Source organism: Syngnathoides biaculeatus, chromosome 22, assembly GCF_019802595.1.
Source record: "Syngnathoides biaculeatus isolate LvHL_M chromosome 22, ASM1980259v1, whole genome shotgun sequence".
NCBI classification, from domain to species: Eukaryota; Metazoa; Chordata; class Actinopteri; order Syngnathiformes; family Syngnathidae; genus Syngnathoides; species Syngnathoides biaculeatus.
The window spans coordinates 3,504,802-3,522,677 of NC_084661.1; the positions used below are offsets into that span (position 1 = coordinate 3,504,802).

The following is a 17,876-nucleotide window of genomic DNA, read 5'->3' on the forward strand; positions in this document are numbered from 1 at the left end:
CAGAGGGATAGAGATGGGAAGGATGTGTAGCAGGTTAGGGTGATTAAGGATAGAGATGGAAATGTGTTGACTGGTGCCAGTAGTGTGCTAAATAGATGGAAAGAATACTTTGAGAAGTTGATGAATGAAGAAAATGAGAGAGAAGGAAGAGTTGAAGAGGCAAGAGTGAAGGACCAGGAAGTGGAAATGATTACTAAGGGGGAAGTCAGAAAGGCACTGCAAAGGATGAAAAATGGAAAGGGAGTTGGTCCTGATGACATACCGGTAGAGGTCTGGAAGCAATTTGGAGAGATGGCTGTGGAGTTTTTGACCAACTTATTCAACAGAATACTAGCGGGCGAAAATATGCCTGAAGAATGGAGGAAAAGTGTTCTAGTTCCCATTTTTAAAAACAAAGGGGATGTTCAGAGCTGTGGGAACTATTGAAGAATAAAGTCGATGAGCCACACAATGAAGTTATGGGAAAGAGTAGTGGAGGCTAAACTCAGGACAGAATTAAGTATCTGCGAGCAACAGTATGGTTTCATGCCTAGAAAGAGTACCACAGATGCATTATTTGCCTTGAGGATGCTCGTGGAAAAGTACAGAGAAGGTCAGAAGGAGCTACATTGTGTCTTTGTGGATCTAGAGAAAGCCTATGACAGAGTACCAAGAGAGGAACTGTGGTACTGCATGCGTAAGTCTGGTGTGGCAGAGAAGTATGTTAAAATAGTTCAGGACATGTATGAGGACAGCAGAACAGTGGTGAGATGTGCCGTTGGTGAGTCAGAAGAATTTAAGGTGGAGGTGGCACTGCATCAGGGTTCCGTGCTGATCCTCTTCCTGTTTGCGGTAGTAATGGATAGGCTGGCAGACGAGGTTAGACTGGAATCCCCTTGGGCCATGATGTTTGCAGATGATATTGTGATCTGCAGTGAAAGCAGGGAACAGGCGGCCAAATAATAAGAAAGATGGTGGTACGCACTGGAAAGGAGAGCAATGAAGATTAGTTGAAGTCGAGCAGAATATATGTAGTATATTTGGTAGGAAAGGGGAGAAGGAGACTTGGTGGTGGAACCCCAAAATACAGGAAGTCATCCAAGTTAAGAGATTAGCGAAGAAGAAGTGGGATACTGAGAGGACTGAGGAGAGGTGAAAGGAGTACATCGAGATGTGACGTAGGGCAAAGGTAGAGGTGGCAAAGGCTAAACAAGAGGCATATGAAGACATGTACACCAGGTTGGACACGAAAGAAGGAGAAAAGGATCTCTACAGGTTGGCCAGACAGAGGGATAGAGATAGGAAGGATGTGTAGCAGGTTAGGGTGATTAAGGATAGAGATGGAAATGTGTTGACTGGTGCCAGTAGTGTGCTAAATAGATGGAAAGAATACTTTGAGAAGTTGATGAATGAAGAAAATGAGAGAGAAGGAAGAGTTGAAGAGGCAAGAGTGAAGGACCAGGAAGTGGAAATGATTACTAAGGGGGAAGTCAGAAAGGCACTGCAAAGGATGAAAAATGGAAAGGGAGTTGGTCCTGATGACATACCGGTAGAGGTCTGGAAGCAATTTGGAGAGATGGCTGTGGAGTTTTTGACCAACTTATTCAACAGAATACTAGCGGGCGAAAATATGCCTGAAGAATGGAGGAAAAGTGTTCTAGTTCCCATTTTTAAAAACAAAGGGGATGTTCAGAGCTGTGGGAACTATTGAAGAATAAAGTTGATGAGCCACACAATGAAGTTATGGGAAAGAGTAGTGGAGGCTAAACTCAGGACAGAATTAAGTATCTGCGAGCAACAGTATGGTTTCATGCCTAGAAAGAGTACCACAGATGCATTATTTGCCTTGAGGATGCTCGTGGAAAAGTACAGAGAAGGTCAGAAGGAGCTACATTGTGTCTTTGTGGATCTACAGAAAGCCTATGACAGAGTACCAAGAGAGGAACTGTGGTACTGCATGCGTAAGTCTGGTGTGGCAGAGAAGTATGTTAAAATAGTACAGGACATGTGTGATGGCAGCAGAACAATGGTGAGGTGTGCCTTAGGTGTGACAGAGGAATTTAAGGTGGAGGTGGGACTGCATCAGGGATCAGCTCTGAGCCCCTTCCTGTTTGCAGTGGTAATGGATAGGCTGACAGATGAGGTTAGACTGGAATCCCCTTGGACCATGATGTTCGCAGATATTGTCATATGCAGTGAAAGCAGCGAGCATGCAGAGGAACAATTAGAAAGATAGAGACATGCACTGGAAAGGAGAGGAATGAAGATTAGTAAATTAATTAGTAAAGTAAAACAGAATATATATGCGTGAATGAGAAAAGTGGAGGGGGAAGAGTGAGGCTACAGGGAGAAGAGATAGCGTGGGTGGCCGACTTCAAATATTTAGGGTCAACAATCCAGAGCAATGGGGAGTGTGGTAAGGAAGTGAAGAAACGGGTGCAAGCAGGTTGGAACAGCTGGCGAAAGGTGTCTGGTGTGTTATGTGACAGAAGAGTCTCTGCTAGGATGAAGGGCAAAGTTTACAAAACAGTGGTGAGGCCGCCTATGATGTACGGATTAGAGACGGTGGCACTGAAGAAACAACAGGAAGCAGAAATGGAGGTGGCAGAAATGAAGATGTTGAGGTTCTCGCTCGGAGTGAGCAGGTTGAATAGGATTAGAAATGAGCTCATTAGAGGGACAGCCAAAGTTGGATGTTTTGGAGACAAGATTTGAGAGAGCAGACTTCGATGGTTTGGACATGTTCAGAGGCGAGAGAGTGAGTATATTGGTGGTAGGGTGCTGAGGATGGAGCTGCCAGGCAAAAGGGCGAGAGGAAGACCAAAAAGAAGGTTTATGGATGTGGTGAGGGAAGACATGAGGGCAGTTGGGGTTAGAGAGGAAGATGCAGGAGATAGGCTAAGATGGCAAAAGATGACACGCTGTGGCGACCCCTAACGGGACAAGCCGAAAGGAAAAGAAGAAGAACAAAATAGGAAATGCATCTCAGTTACCAACAATAACTTAACAGTAATTTGCTGCCTCACATTCACGTCATGATTTTCAATGTCCAGCATGGTATGAATAATAAAACAAAGTATTCCGAGTCCAAAAAATTACCTAACCAAATGTGTGGACACGCACACCCACCCAAAAACACACACAGTACTGTCTGACGCACATATTAGTGAGTCATGTCCTGCTGTCTTTATAAGGTCACAATAGGCAAGTAACCAAACGAATAACCCTATTGTGTTTTAACTTGTGCGTCTACTATTATACATGTGCTGTCCAATGTATAGCTGGCCAAACACATTGTATGGAGCTAGAAAACATATACGCGACAAGAATGACAAAACTGTCTGTTGCTATAGTAACTGGAGGGAGCAGAAACCAATGCCACACACACAAACTCATTTTCCATCCACAGTGAGCAGGTACAACAGAAAGAGAGAACAAAGAAGAATGGAACACTGCCAGGCATTTAAAATAATAAATATAATTTAAAAGATGAAGTAGCAATTGCATACGCCCAAATCAGAGGTTATATAGAGTGCATTCGGAAAGTACAGCATAAGTAGTCTTTCACTTTCTTCACATTTTATGGTCCATTCCATTGAATATTTGCTAATGCACAAAAGCAGAACTTCTGTATAAAAATTCCACCACTCACACTATTTCAGGTTACTGTCGTCTCCACTGGAATTCAATAGATTTTTCAAAACGCTACCTCCTAGTCAAGACTACGATTACAAAGGACAATTATTTGATGATTTGAACCCTAGTCCTCAGAACTGTCAGGCAGACACTCAAACAAGAATCCACTGCACCATATTAATCACTTCTCATTTATGCATAATATGCCTATGGCATCATGTCCTCAAGTCATGTGTACAGAAGTTACATCTGTAATGTATACCTGTACAATACCTGTACCTATACCTGTACCTGTACTATGTATACCTCTGTGTGGTTATCTAGAGGGAGAGGAATGCAGAGAGAGAATACAAAGGGATTTGTCTACTAAATGTACATGAAAAATATTTTGTTTTTTTGGGGGGGTTATTTTCTCTTTTTTTTTTTTTATTCTGTAATACCACGTTTACTGGTGTGTTTATAAAATGACATTACTGTTTCATACTAGAGTGAATTCCAGAATTATACTGAAGTATTAAGAACATTGTATGTATGGACACAGTTGTAGAAGCAGTTTCTTATCTATTAAATCTACTTTATATTCTTGGGCATGTGTATTGCTTTCTATTTAATAAGGTGGCCTTTACAGCACTGCATTGGCAGTTTGCGTTCATGTCTTGTGTTCATTGGCTGTTACTGAGTTGGAACAGTGCAACCAGCCAGAAAGTTGCTCTGCAGTCGTGAGTGATATCCAGATTATACATCACTGCACTGTAAATGTAGAGGGGTCAAACCATGAGCAACTTGTAGCTATCAAGCAGCCCATCTTAATCTCAGAGTGGAATGACAACAAATAAATAAGGCAAATGATACAAATGATACACGGTCAGGATCACTGGCCTAATGGAGATAGTGATGTGAAACAAAGGATGTTGAAAACGAGTGTCTGATGATAGTAATTCATTCAATACCAGTCATCCATGTTAACATGGATATTTTAATTCAACTGCCATCAATGGTGCAAATGGACTCGCAATAGTTTTGAACAAAAATCATGCAATGATGATGAATTTTGCTGCTGTGTGTATGGAAAAACTGAAATTGTCTCAAAATTCTGTCTCCTCTTCCCTCAGACATACACAAAAATGAACATGGTAGTAATACTTACAGGTTAATTAAACACAAAACAAAAGACTGCATTTTTCTTGCTTTTTCTGTGAATAAGTTTGCATAGTGGACCGCATTGCCAAAACAATCCCTTTTCCCACAGACCTCCAAAAATAATGCAACACTCTGAAGGCAACTTTTAAACGAAACACTTTTTTGGATACCCATTGTCTTGTCATTGTTAGTGTTTTAGTATGTGAAGACGAATGCAACTGTGCTCGACAATGTAAGGTGAAGTACATGTACAGTACACTTTGGTGAAGAAGGGTCATAAACATAAAAGTTTCAATAATGATTATGCTTATATTCAAAATTTGGTTATATTGTTGTCATGGATCCCCAGGGTGAATGGCTAACACTTCACCAGTCTGCATTTAAAAGCAGAGAAGTTTGGAAGGTACTGGAAAGGTTAGGCGTACAACATGCAAGAGGATAGAGAGGAATAGAGTAGCTGTTGTTGAGGTTTTCACTGGTATGCGCAAGAGGATAGAGAGGAATAGAGTAGCTGTTGTTGAGGTTTTCACTGGTATGCAAGTTATTTTGAGGCAATGAGAGAGACAGAGAGAGAGACAGAGAGAGAGAGAGAGAGAGAGAGAGAGAGAGATTCTCCTCCCGAACAAAAGTGAGGAGGGTGCCACACCGGCGAATTGGAAGTGACGTTACAGCAGCGTGCCGGAGGTGACGTCACAACAATGCCCACGGACATTCGGCACTACACTAGAAGACATCACACGTTTGATTTGTTTGGGACTTTCTGTCCTGCAATAAAACTTATTTTATTGTTATTGGGTCACTAGACACTTGTGGTGTTGTAATTTTTTGTCTCAAGTGGGAAATGTATAAATGCTGTGTTGAATAAACATTCTAGTATCCGCATGACAGCCCCAGCAGGACAGAAGTGAGATCACATCGGCACATTGGAAGTGGTGTCGAAACTGGGCGCTGCGGGAATTCGGTGCTCCAGACAAGACAGTACACGTTTGCTTTGTGACTTTCTGTACTGCAATACAAATGTTACTATATTATTAACTAGACACTTGTAGTGTTGTAAATTTTGTCTCAATTGGGTAAAGTATAAATGCTATACTGTTGATGAAACATTCTGGTACCCACATGGCAGCTCCAGCAGAAGGTATAATACAGTAGGTGTTTATTATATTATACATTTATAATACAGTATATGGTATATTTACAATGTTTTATAATTAAAGATTTAACTAAATACCCCTTTTTGTCTCAAATATGCTAAGTACAAATACTGTTTATAAATTTTAAACATTCTGGTACCTACATAAACATATATCCCACGCTACTTCGGAGTTTTTCCACTTTTCCCGGGTGGTTCTGGTAACAATTAACCGCAAAAATGAGGGATTACTGAAGACAATTTTGATATTTTCCCTATGCTGAAAAAGATTCCTGGTTTCAATCTATCTATCCATTTTCCATCCCGCTTATCCTCACTAGATCACAGTTGGCAGGAGCCTATCCCATCTGACTCCAGGCAAGTCGAGGTACACCGTGAACTGTTCACTGGCAAAATACAGGGCACATATAGACAAATAATTCAAACTCACATTCACACCCACAGCCATTTAGAATCTTCTATAAACGTACCATCAATGTTTCCTGCATTTTTTAATGTGTTTGAGCAAACACACCCTCTGACCACTATAAGCAATATCAGACTTGTGTGTCATCCATTGAAGTTACATGGCTTATTAAAAGAATCAGGTTACAACATTTACATTCCTATCAGAAAACTTATCGAGAAAGGTTTTTAAGTTTTTGCGATATATTGAAAATTGCAAACTTACATTCAAAGAGAGAGAGAGAGGGAGAGAAAGAGAAAGAGAGATAGAGATAGAGCATATGAGCTGAGTGATAGTCAATGACAGTGTGAAGGGACATTCCCGATCCTACAGGGTCATATCAGAGCAAAGCAAAGAGAGGAGAGAAGAGGATGACAGAAAATACTTGGTAGACAAGGGAGGAATAAACAAGACTCTGTGCATGAGAGGCAACGTAAACAGCCTTCAGCACAGTGCTATGAACCTTCCTTCCCTACCCCTCTTCTACTCCTCTTCATTTCCTCATACGAAGGATATGTGAGACCAAAAGAGAAGAGTGAGCGGTGAGAGGAAAAGATAAGGCACATCCAAAAATGGCACGTTGTTTCAGGCACATTCGTGAGTAGATACTGGCTCAAACATGGAGAGTGGTACCTCTACTTACAAACGTCTCGGATAAAGAAAAATTCAGGACACGAATGGAAAAACTGGGCGCTGGATACCCCAAATTCCATTGAATGTAAATATCCTGTATCTTGGTGTGTGTGGCACGTTAGAGCTGCTCTCCCATTGGCTTTCACCTTAGCATCTTCCTTACATCCCATTGGCTGTGGATCGACGTCAGTCTTTATCCATGATGCATATCCTGTATCTTGGTTGGTATGGAAATAGAGCTGCTATCTCTTTGGCTATCGCTGTAGCATGTTCCAGGTATCCTGTTGGCGAGGAGGGATGTCAGTCTTTACCCATGATGTTTTTCATTGCCCTAGGACATACGACTGTCACTGAATCACGCTCGCACTTAATGGTAAAGTAGAACTTTTTTGTGAGTTTTTTTTTGTTTTTGCAAGTTTATTCATCTTCATTCACCATGGGCCCCAAGAAACTTTAGTGGAATTAAGTTGTCTGTGTTGTCCATTTGTACGCATGTTTTGTCTCAGCTGTCAAACGTTTGCTTCCTCCTCCATCCCCCACAATGCCTTTTGCTTGTCACTCACCCTTCTCTTCACATAGACAGCGGATAGCTGGGCAGTGCATGCGACTGGAAGCCGCTGACAGACCTGGACAAGAAGCTCTGCTTTCCAGCTGAGAATGCAGCTACCACTCTACGACCAGATCTTGTACTTTGGTCTGCCGCTATCAAAATTATCTACATCATCGAGCTCCTAATGCCCTGGGAGGGGGCAGTTAAGGAGGTGGAATATACTAAGGTATGCAGGACTTGCAGCCGAAGTTTCAACAGTAAGACTGGAGAGTAAAGGTACACCCGGTGGAAGTAGGCTACAGAGGGTTTACAGCCTTCTCTACATCCAGCCTATTCAGAGAGAAGAGTCCAAGGGAAGGCCCACCGGCAGGCAGTCAGTCCAAGTTGGGATAAAAGGCCAGTCAGTGGCTGTGGATAAAGAGTAACCCACTCTGGCCTTCAAGAGAATTGATGGCACCTCGGAGGTAATCCTGGGAAGGTGAGATTCACTGCTGAACCCTCTCGAGAGTGTCGTGGGCCTATCACTGATCACATGATGACAGAAGGAAGCTCACTTGATAACCTGTAGGGTGCCTTCATTTAATTGAACATCCTACAGAGCCTCAGTGGAGCCTAAAGTATGCATGAATAAAGGGATATTAACATCTAGTCCTACAAAATAGATCTACAGTATATCGTGGACGTCTCCTTATGATATATTGTCATGGGCATGGCCTGGCCACTGCCGTGGGGGGCACTTCCTGTGATGGGCGTGGCCAGGCCACTTCTCTGGGCGCTGCCACCTCTGACAGCTGTCACAGCTGTGTTGCATTTGGGGACTTTAATTGAGCAGGTACTTATTTGGTAAATGTGCCATCAGGCATTTGTCAATTTGTTGCGCATGCTTCACTGAATTCTGGGATACTACGCTACTGTGCGTAAGTTAGTGTAGAGCAGGGGTGCCCAGACTTTTTTACCCCAAGATCTACTTCAAGCATCCAGTCTTTCGTGATCGACGGGAAGGGGGACATTTTTTTTTCTTAGAATGACCAATGATGAAATAGAATGACCAAGTCACAAAGATCTACCCACTACAAAAATGCAAAACATATTTATTCTAAAGTATATTGAGGACTCTTTATATGTAAATGTAAATTTTTGTGTGCCTTGCATAACCAACCGCATGAGCCAAAATTGCACAACACAACATAGTGAACCAAAAACATTTTTTGTAACTATCTGAGTTCACGTTGATGATCACTTAACATCATACGAATGAAAATGCACACCTGGACTGTGTCACTCACGTCAGCGGATTCGTCCAACTGCAGTGAGGAACACTCACAATCGCCGATTTCCTTCCACACATCAGCCATGGCTTCACAGCGCCGTGTAACTGTATTCCTTTACAGCTGCGGAGATTTTATTGAAGATAATATTTCCGCCTTATTTTTAAAAGCTCGGAACAATGAGTAAGCTATGCCTTTATGTGTGATGTGACAAACCCGGAAACGATGCTTCGTGGCAGCTTTCCCTGTTGAACTATATTGTGTGAAAAGTGACTGCCGTGCGGCCAGTTGGGATTTTAGTTCGTTCACTTTTCTCATTCTCAGCTTGCTTTTCAGCGGAATGTCGGTGTCGTATTTTCCATAAACAGTTCAAAAATGCTGCTCCACATTTCGCTCCACTGACAGATGAGGCAAACGCACTTCGAAAATTATATCGGGAAAAAAAACTCCGCCTCACATTCCGTATGAAAGTGATACATTTTTATTCCTTGCTGCAGCATCCATATTAATGTTTGTTCAGATTTCTTAAGCGAGAGCTTAAAATAGGGGGGAGGGGACTCACTGACACCGTGTTTTCCTGTACTGTCGTTGTTTGCACATTCTCGGTGAGCTAAAGTTAAAAAAAAAATAAGGCTGATGTCTTTTTTTTTTCCTCTCTTGGCACGCCGTCGATCGCGATAAACGCATTCAGCACCCCTTGTGTAGAGGAATCCTTTATCATAGCGAGTCTGTGCCCTTTTAGTTTGACCACATCTTGCCATGTTTCTTAGTTTGCCTCATAGTCATCGGAACTCATTTCATGTTTTTGGACCTTGCCTCTAGCCTCACGTTTTTGTGGCTCTGCTTACCAAGCTTTGCCTCGTACTCTGGACCTTGTTTCAGGATTATTGGACTTTGACTTTTTGATACACATTTTTGTGGTTCCACCTTTTTGGACTGCTTAGCTGTGTAGAACCTCTTCGTGAAATAAAGCATTCTTAAGATCATGCCTTTCCCTGGGAGTCCTGCATTTGGGTCCGCCCCCGTGCCGCTGGTTCATGACATATATACGAAATGACGACTTGAATCTGGTCACTCACTAGAGACTATTTACTCCAAGAGCCCACAGGACAAATTGAAAATAACAGAATATCATTTGGCTTCAGAGGGTGAATATTTTTTCCACAAGTGAAATCATGAGAAATAACAGTGTGTATATCATGGTTCTGATTTGTTACTCTGGTTCATGATTTGTGCATGATTTGAAATTTGATGGATAATAAATAAATTTAATATATTTATTAAATATATTTAAATGAAACCAGACACCCGATTTAATTGATAAAAATGATTTTAAAATTGTTTTTAAAGTGGCTTGAAGATTTAAACACATTTACACAATTACTACAGCAAATGTATGTTCAATAACAGGATTTACAATTAATGCTGCCATCAAATATGATGTTTTGTGGTACAATTTCCTGGTGTAACTGCAAGACAGATTTTGAATTTGAGAAGTTAACAAACAAGACTATCTATGTATCTATCTATCTATCTATCTATCTATCTATCTATCTATCATGATAGTAAAGTTATATTAATAGCAGAGTTGCAACAAGACAATCGTGGAGTGGAATCTAGGCCAGCAGCTGCAAAGTCTGTATGGGAAAATCCAGTACATTTACAGTGCATGATGGAAATCCAGTCAAAAACAACACTATCCATAGAGCTATTGTCTCTACTTAGTCTGCTGTCTCTGTCATTGTTTTGCCCTAATGTGTATCATATGTACATTAGCAGTGAAATGAAACATTCAAACAATATAAATAGTTGTCAAGTTTAGAATTTGACTGACTCTTTGGGAAATCTAGTGTACCAAGCAACCAAGTGTTTAATTGGCTAGCTGATAGTTACGATGGTGAAATATAAATTTTATTGGTTTGATCTCATGAATATCCATGCATCCATCCATCTATTTGACTTGACTGCTTATCCACACTAGGATTGCGGGAATGCTGCAGCTAACCCCAGGTATCATTTTGCGTTAAATTTCAAGTACAAATCATGTGATGAGTGAAGTGCATTCATTTGTGAGATGACCATCTGTTCATCAGTTTTTGTTGTTTTAGTGTCAGAGCATATAACTCCAATCCTAAAGTCCCTGCACTGGCTTCCAGTCAGCTTTAGAATAGATTTTAAAGTTCTGGTTACATGTCTATAAATCATTAAATCACTAAATGATTTAGGTCCTGAATACATGAAAGAAATGCTTACGGAACACAAACCCAGTCAAGCTCTAAGATCGACTGACTCGGGTCAAATAGTGGAGCGCAGACTCCAAAGCAAACATAGTGAAGCAGCATTTAGCTATTACGCTTCACAGAAATTGAATAAATTGCCAACAGAGGTGACGTCAACCCCTAATGTAAATGTTTTTAAATCCAGGTTGAAAACTCATCTTTTTTCTCATGCTTTTTACAGGGATGAGAACGACCAATTTGAAAGAACACTGAAAATGTCTGCCTGGGGGGGGTGAGATTTCAAAAGGAGGTGCGCCCCCCTTTGACCATGAATTTTTTTTCACTGTTAAATGGTGACCTCTGGTTATTTCTAACAGTGTAAATAAAAGGCATTCATAATATTGTGAAAACTTAAAATATGAGTCCAAACAACCAAAATAATTTTGCCAAACTTCAGACATAAAAATGTAGACTGAGTGAAATTTATATCAAGTAGGCTACTGCACTTACAAGTTATACTTCAGAAATAGGTACACAAGTAATTTTTATATATATATATATATATATATATATATATATATATATATATATATACCCCGCAACCCTTGTGAGGATAAGCGGTGAAGAAAATGGATGGATTGATAGATTTATATACATAGAGAGAGATCATGAAATATAAAAGTGAGCGATAAAATACGTCATCTACAGGACCAGTGCTACAGATAGGCCTAATTGTATTAATAGTTGTGTTTCCTGGTTTGGATATGCTCCTGGATAAGTGCACAGCACTTTGCCGGGAATGTCCACTTTTTGTATGCGTTCGGTTGGACATGTTGATACTGTTTTCGTTCCTATCTGCACGGGTACACTTTTTCAAGCCATGCCCATCTGAAACAGTTTTTTATTCCCGTGGTTTTTATCAATTTCCCTGGCACGATCTTCAGCTTTTCACTCCAAGACTTTCAGCATCCTGGAAAACGTGCAGACCGCTTGATAAGATATGCGTACGTATGTCTATATGTTATATCTATGTAAACAGAATGCTTCTCTAAGAAATGTTAACATCAGAGTGAAAATACCGATGAAATACCGCCAAAATCCTGCCAAAAATCGGAATGTTGTCGTTATTATAAACACCAAATTTAATGCAAACAGATAGCAAAGCCGTAAACAGGTAGCAATGCCGTTTTCCGCGATCACAGCTCTGACTAATTTCACGACGAGCGTGATGATGATGCTCCCGGCCGGTCTTGATCACAGCCTTGCCCCCTGCCGAGCCGTCCCCCCCAATTTTCTCAACGAATAAACACGTTTCACAACAATTACATTTTCAGCTGAAAAAAATGGAAAATTCTTACCCCATTTTATTAATATATCCACTTTTTGTTACTTGCACTGTATGCTATTTTAATTCTTTTTTTTTCAATTATTTTGTTTGAATTTTTATTGTTTTTATGCCGTTTAAAATGTTTTATCTCTGCTTTCAAATGCCTTTAATCATGTAAAGCGCATTGAGTTACCTCGTTTATGAAATGTGCTATACAAATAAATTTGCTTTGCTTTGCTGTGCTTTAGTGCATTATATTACAGTGGTTAACTCACTCTTGCCTTTAAAAATGCATTTAAACTAAAATAACATCTAAACATTTTAAATCGTTGGCAATTCTGCTTCTAAAGGTTGTGACAGTCTTGAGAACTGAGAATTATTATTCATTTGTTATTCTAGTACAGTATGAACACAGAACAAAATCAAATAATAATCTGTAAATCATACCGATTACAATGTGGTGATTTAAAAGGTTTAGATTGAATACTTGGTAGATATAAGCAACATACAGTACGGTACGTCTGATAAAGAAGAAGTGGACATTTAAAACGTGGGAAGTTTTGACCTTCCGTTTTAGTTTGGACTTTACACCAATTTGATTGGTCTGTTCGGTATCAACTAATAATTAGCTTTTTATTCTGAGCTGTTGATCGGTGTTAATGTCATAATTCGCTGATCCAATCAAAGATGTCATTGTTTGACTCTGCAAATGATATTTACTCCACCACATCCCCATCGTGTACAGTATATAGAAATCTATATACTAGAGATAGAAACAAATTTGCTCGGCAGTACGAGAGTCGTAACCGGAGCAGATTTTTCACAATGCCTGAGACCTGTAATGTTGTTGGTTGTCACAATAGATGAGACAGTTCTTCAAATAGATCATGGGTGCTCAATGCGTCGGGATGGCGTGCCAAAAATTTAAAAAAAAAAGTTCTCTCTAAAGTGCGCACATGCGCAATTGTGCACCGCTGATGCAATCTCTTCACAGATATTGTGCATTGCGGCCAAAAATAATGAGAATAATCCAATGCAAACTGAAAGTATAACATACAGATTCAGTTTATGGCATTTTGCACGATACTTTCTCTAACAACGACCGCTGCGCTGCCCACTGATCTAAAAAAAAAAAAAAAAAAAAAAGACTGGATAGCACATACACATCGAGCAGTCTGTCAATTGGTTGAAGCCAGTTGGCCACCATCTTCGTACTCCCAAAACGTGTAGAGGACATGGTTTACAGGTTGGATAATGGTGGATTATGGCGGGGGTTTTCTCAAAGTTTGGCATGTAGAATTAAAATTGGTGGTGTGTGCTTGACATTTTTTAAGTTCTGGTAACATGAAGATTCTTTAATTTGACTCAAGTCAAAAAACTCAAAAAAGCTCAGTGCAAAGGAAAGACGTGTCACACTGTGACTACCATGAAACCTTGCATATTACCAAGGGCCCAATTTCCGTGACATGTTAAATTTTCCCAAAAACATATACATATAACATAGCAAGAAAATAAGCATTTTTTGTCATAAAAACATATATAATAAATAAACATATATATCTATAATATTTTTGGAAATAAGGACTCACAATGGGAAAATACATACTAAACACATTGTTCATTTGTTGTCTCTGTGACGTCCTATTTCAGACAGAAAATTTGAACTTGTTTCCTCGCATTTGAAAATCTAATTCAATTTGCAGGGTTCTGTATAATTCAAAAAGAAATTTCAAAGAAAATGTGTTTCCTTGCTTATCCACTGATGAAGTTTGGGAAAATAATGACATCGCTATTTCGCGAAAAACCGTCAGCCTATAAAGGTGAAGCAGAGAGTGAACAGTGAACAACGACGACTGGAAACTAATTTTTAGACATTAGGGCACCAAAGAAGAAAGCTTTGTCTTTGAGCAATGCTTCTGTAATATTCGAGTGTCATTACCAGCATAGGAACGGAATTCTTTCGTAACCCGAGGACTACCAGCATTCCAATACTACCGCATCCAATTTCTTTCGATTACTGGGCTTTACCTTGTTACTTGCAACAACAATAATGGATCGTGCCATGTGTGTGGCAAAATGGGGGAAAACGTGTGTTGGTGGTCACCTATACTCGGGTGAAGACTTTCATTCAAGGCTTGCTTGAGGTCTGTTCATGTTCACAATATGATATGGCTTGCAAGCAGCCAACAAAACGTTATGTAGCCAAACAAGCTAGTAACAGTTAATGGTGTACATTAAATGGTTTAGGTCCTGAATACATGAAAGAAATGCTTGTGGATACAAACCCAGTAGGGCTCTGAGATCGACTGACTCAGGTCAAATAGTGGAGTGGAGAGTCCAAAGCAAACATTTAGCTATTATATTGCAAAAAAATTTAAGTTGCCAAGAGAGGTGAGATCAGCTCCGAGTGTGTTTTCAAATCCAGGTTAAAAACTTGTATTTTCTCATGCATTATAGAGTACTTCCACATTTGGGATATTTCTTCACGAACAGTTGTTTTAATTGTACTTTTTAATTTTCAGATGTTTTTACTTTTGTATTTGAATGTTTTTAATCATGTAAAACGGATTTAGTAACCTTGTGTATGAACTCCGCTACTAAATAAATTTGCTTTACTTATCAGTTGTACTGACGTTCTATTGACTCATGTTGTAAAGCAGGAGTGCTCAATGCGTCGATCGATCGGGAGGCAGTCTTGGTCAATCGAAGGATGGCATGCCCAAAAAAATAAAAACATTTAAAAAAAAAAAAAAGACATCAGCCAATGTTCCCTCTAAAGTCAATTGTGTACCGCTGATGCAGTCTCTTCACAGATATTCTGCGTTGCGCGCAAAAAAAAAAAACTCCAATGCAAATGGAAATGATAACATACAGCTATTCAGTTTGTGGCATTTTGCAATGTGATTCAATGAGTGAGGGATGACTGATTGTTACATCCAATGGTACAATTCACATACGTACTGTAAAAAATTAGGCAGTACATGCAACTTTCTCTAACAACGACCACTGCTCCGCCACACTCTGTTTTTCCTAGTTTACCTTTCAACACACACTCACCCCCGCTCTTAAAGACGTACACTCATAATTACAAATGTCAATGTACTTACGCAGCCCATCAATGTGTTTTATAATGACAGCGTCCACCACCGCTGCTTTAGTTAGCAACATAGGCTGGGCAACGTAGAGCAAAGATAATGATGATGCAGTGTTACACACACACAAACATAACGAACTGGCAAATGAATAAATGCTTGATCTAATTAGTGTCCATACGGCGCAGGTGTGGGGCTGCTGCTCAAGACAGCTCCCCGCAGGGCAGTGGCTTGCCCCTGACAAACCTTGGTTTTTTTAACTTGGTGATCAACCCCAAAAATCATGATCGTGTAAAGCTTTCTTTAATTTCACTATAACTGTAGAGTACTTAAAAACAAATAAAGCACCTGAAGTTAAATCTTGTATATGAAGATCAAGCATAAAACACAATTTTCTGACATCAAAAAATGCCACTTGACTATAGTGCCACAGGAACCCTGCAACGAGGGAAAGCACTACAAGACGCTTGCACACTCATGCACGATGATGCAGTGTCACACACACAAATCAACACAACAAACTGGCAAATGAATAAATGCTTGATCTAATTAGCGTCCGTACAGCGCAGGTGTGGGGCTGCTGCTCGAGACAGCTCCGCCCAGGGCAGTGGCTTGCCCCTGACAAACCTTGCTTTTTTGTACTTGGTGATCAGGCCCAAAAATCCTGATCGTGTAAAGCTTTCTTTAATTTCATTATAACTGTAGAGTACTTAGAAAAACAAAAGCACCTGAAGTTAAATCTGGTATATGAAGATCAAGCATAAAACACAATTATGTATTATTATTAATAATCCTCACATCATCATTGTCTTAAAAATATACTTTTTTAAAAACAAAACTATTTGATGACATCAAAACAATGCTGCATTGCCTCCTCTTTGTCTTTATACCAGGGAAAGGATCATTAAAAAAAAAAAGGTTTGATTGTGTCGATATACTAAAATAATAAAGCTTGGACTAAAACCAGTACAATTAAGAACACAGAAAAATGAATTTCATAAGAAGTGAGCTGGACCATGCTGCAAAGGACTGCTGACCATTAAAGCTATTCAAATTTTACGCATTTGTTGTGCCTAACGTATCGTAACGGCTGTATTGCTTATTTAACAAATATAGTCATGAAAATTAGTTTCAACGTCACTCAGGTTCAAATCAAAAAGTTATAAACTGCTGTCAGGCCTAATGTTTCAAAACAGCTGTCTTGCTTTCTTTACATGTCAGAGTACTTCTGCATAAAAACTGTGGCAAACAAATCATGCAAGTGTCTTGCTATGGAAACGCTGATGGGACAATACAAAAAGTTACAATAGAGTACAGGGAGTTCTCAGTTTAAGACCGTCTCGACCTAAGACGTATCGACTTTACGACACCCTAGTCTTGTTTGCCATTAAGGCCCCAGCACCATAGTGTTTCTACTTAGCTCATGCATATGGCTTATCTGTTTTTGCACGCTGGGAGTTTATTTGCCCTTTTCGCCCACCTTTTTACACATTATGGGCCAAAAGAAGAAAGCTGGGTTTTCTTTTACCGTGGAACTGAAGCTTCACATCATTACATTTAAAAAAAAAAAAAAAACAAAGGATTAACACAGTATGACGGAGAGAAAGATTTTGGTTTCAGTTGGATGACCATGGCATTATTATGAAGGACAAAGCCCGTATTTTAGCGCACACGAAGGGTTTCGTCAGTGATCACAAAGGAACTTTTTTGTGAAGAAAAAAAACAAAGCAACGTTCTTCAATCGCTTCAATAGCTGAGTGCAGCTTGACTTGATTCTTCACCATCCCAGCCTCCCTTCCCTAATAGTAAGTGAACCATCTTGTACTTTTTACTTTAATGTAGTACCAACACCCATCCATTTCTGAGCCGCTTATCCTCACGAAGGTCACGGGAATGCTGAAGCCAATCCCAGCGGTCATCGTAAATTTTGACTTTAACGGTGAAATCCGGTCAAAATTTGAGTTAAGTCGCTACTGTGAGAACGGATCTCAGTTGTAGAGTGAGGACTTTCTGTACTCTCTATACTGGGTGTGCTGCTCCAGGATGCAATTGGCATTTGAGTCAACAATGTCAAGAGTGCAAAACAAAAACCCGTAACAACATGGTTGGTGCGAAACAGAAAGCCCCGCGGTATTTTTTTGCTTGGGGCCATCCCAACCGCGGATGATAAAGCCATCAAAGGAGCCAAACTGCCTTCCAGAAAACAGATTCTTCTGTCAATCATTGCTGCAAAAGAGGAATTCCAAAGACAAGACGTCGCCAAGCCTATCAGGGAAGCCGCAAAATCTGTCGTTCAGGAAGTTGTGATTTTTTACCAGAAAGCGAGGATACCAACAGTTGCAGAAAACAAGATGTCGGAGAAGGTTGAATTGTTATACGCTGATATGCAAGAGCTGATGAAAATTCCGAAAGATCGACGATTGTCAGGAAGACC

General features: G+C 40.0%; 1 protein-coding gene across 8 annotated transcripts in view; it reads right to left on the reverse strand.

Moving 5' to 3' along the window:
* jmjd1cb (jumonji domain containing 1Cb) overlaps positions 1-17,876 on the reverse strand; it is a 246,137-nt gene that overhangs the window by 177,076 nt on the left and 51,185 nt on the right. Inside the window, exons 1-2 of one of the 8 annotated variants that reach the window (XM_061811230.1) lie at positions 15,458-15,556; positions 7,133-7,267 (exon numbers count right to left, since the gene is read on the reverse strand). The exons of 5 other annotated variants lie outside the window; for them this stretch is intronic. In XM_061811230.1, the coding sequence (XP_061667214.1) occupies positions 7,133-7,156 (24 nt within the window). In that variant the 5' untranslated portion in view covers positions 7,157-7,267; positions 15,458-15,556. Of the gene's footprint in view, positions 1-7,132; positions 7,268-15,457; positions 15,575-17,876 lie in introns of those variants that run through there. 2 more of the 8 variants (XM_061811231.1, XM_061811232.1) reach the window with 2 other exon arrangements.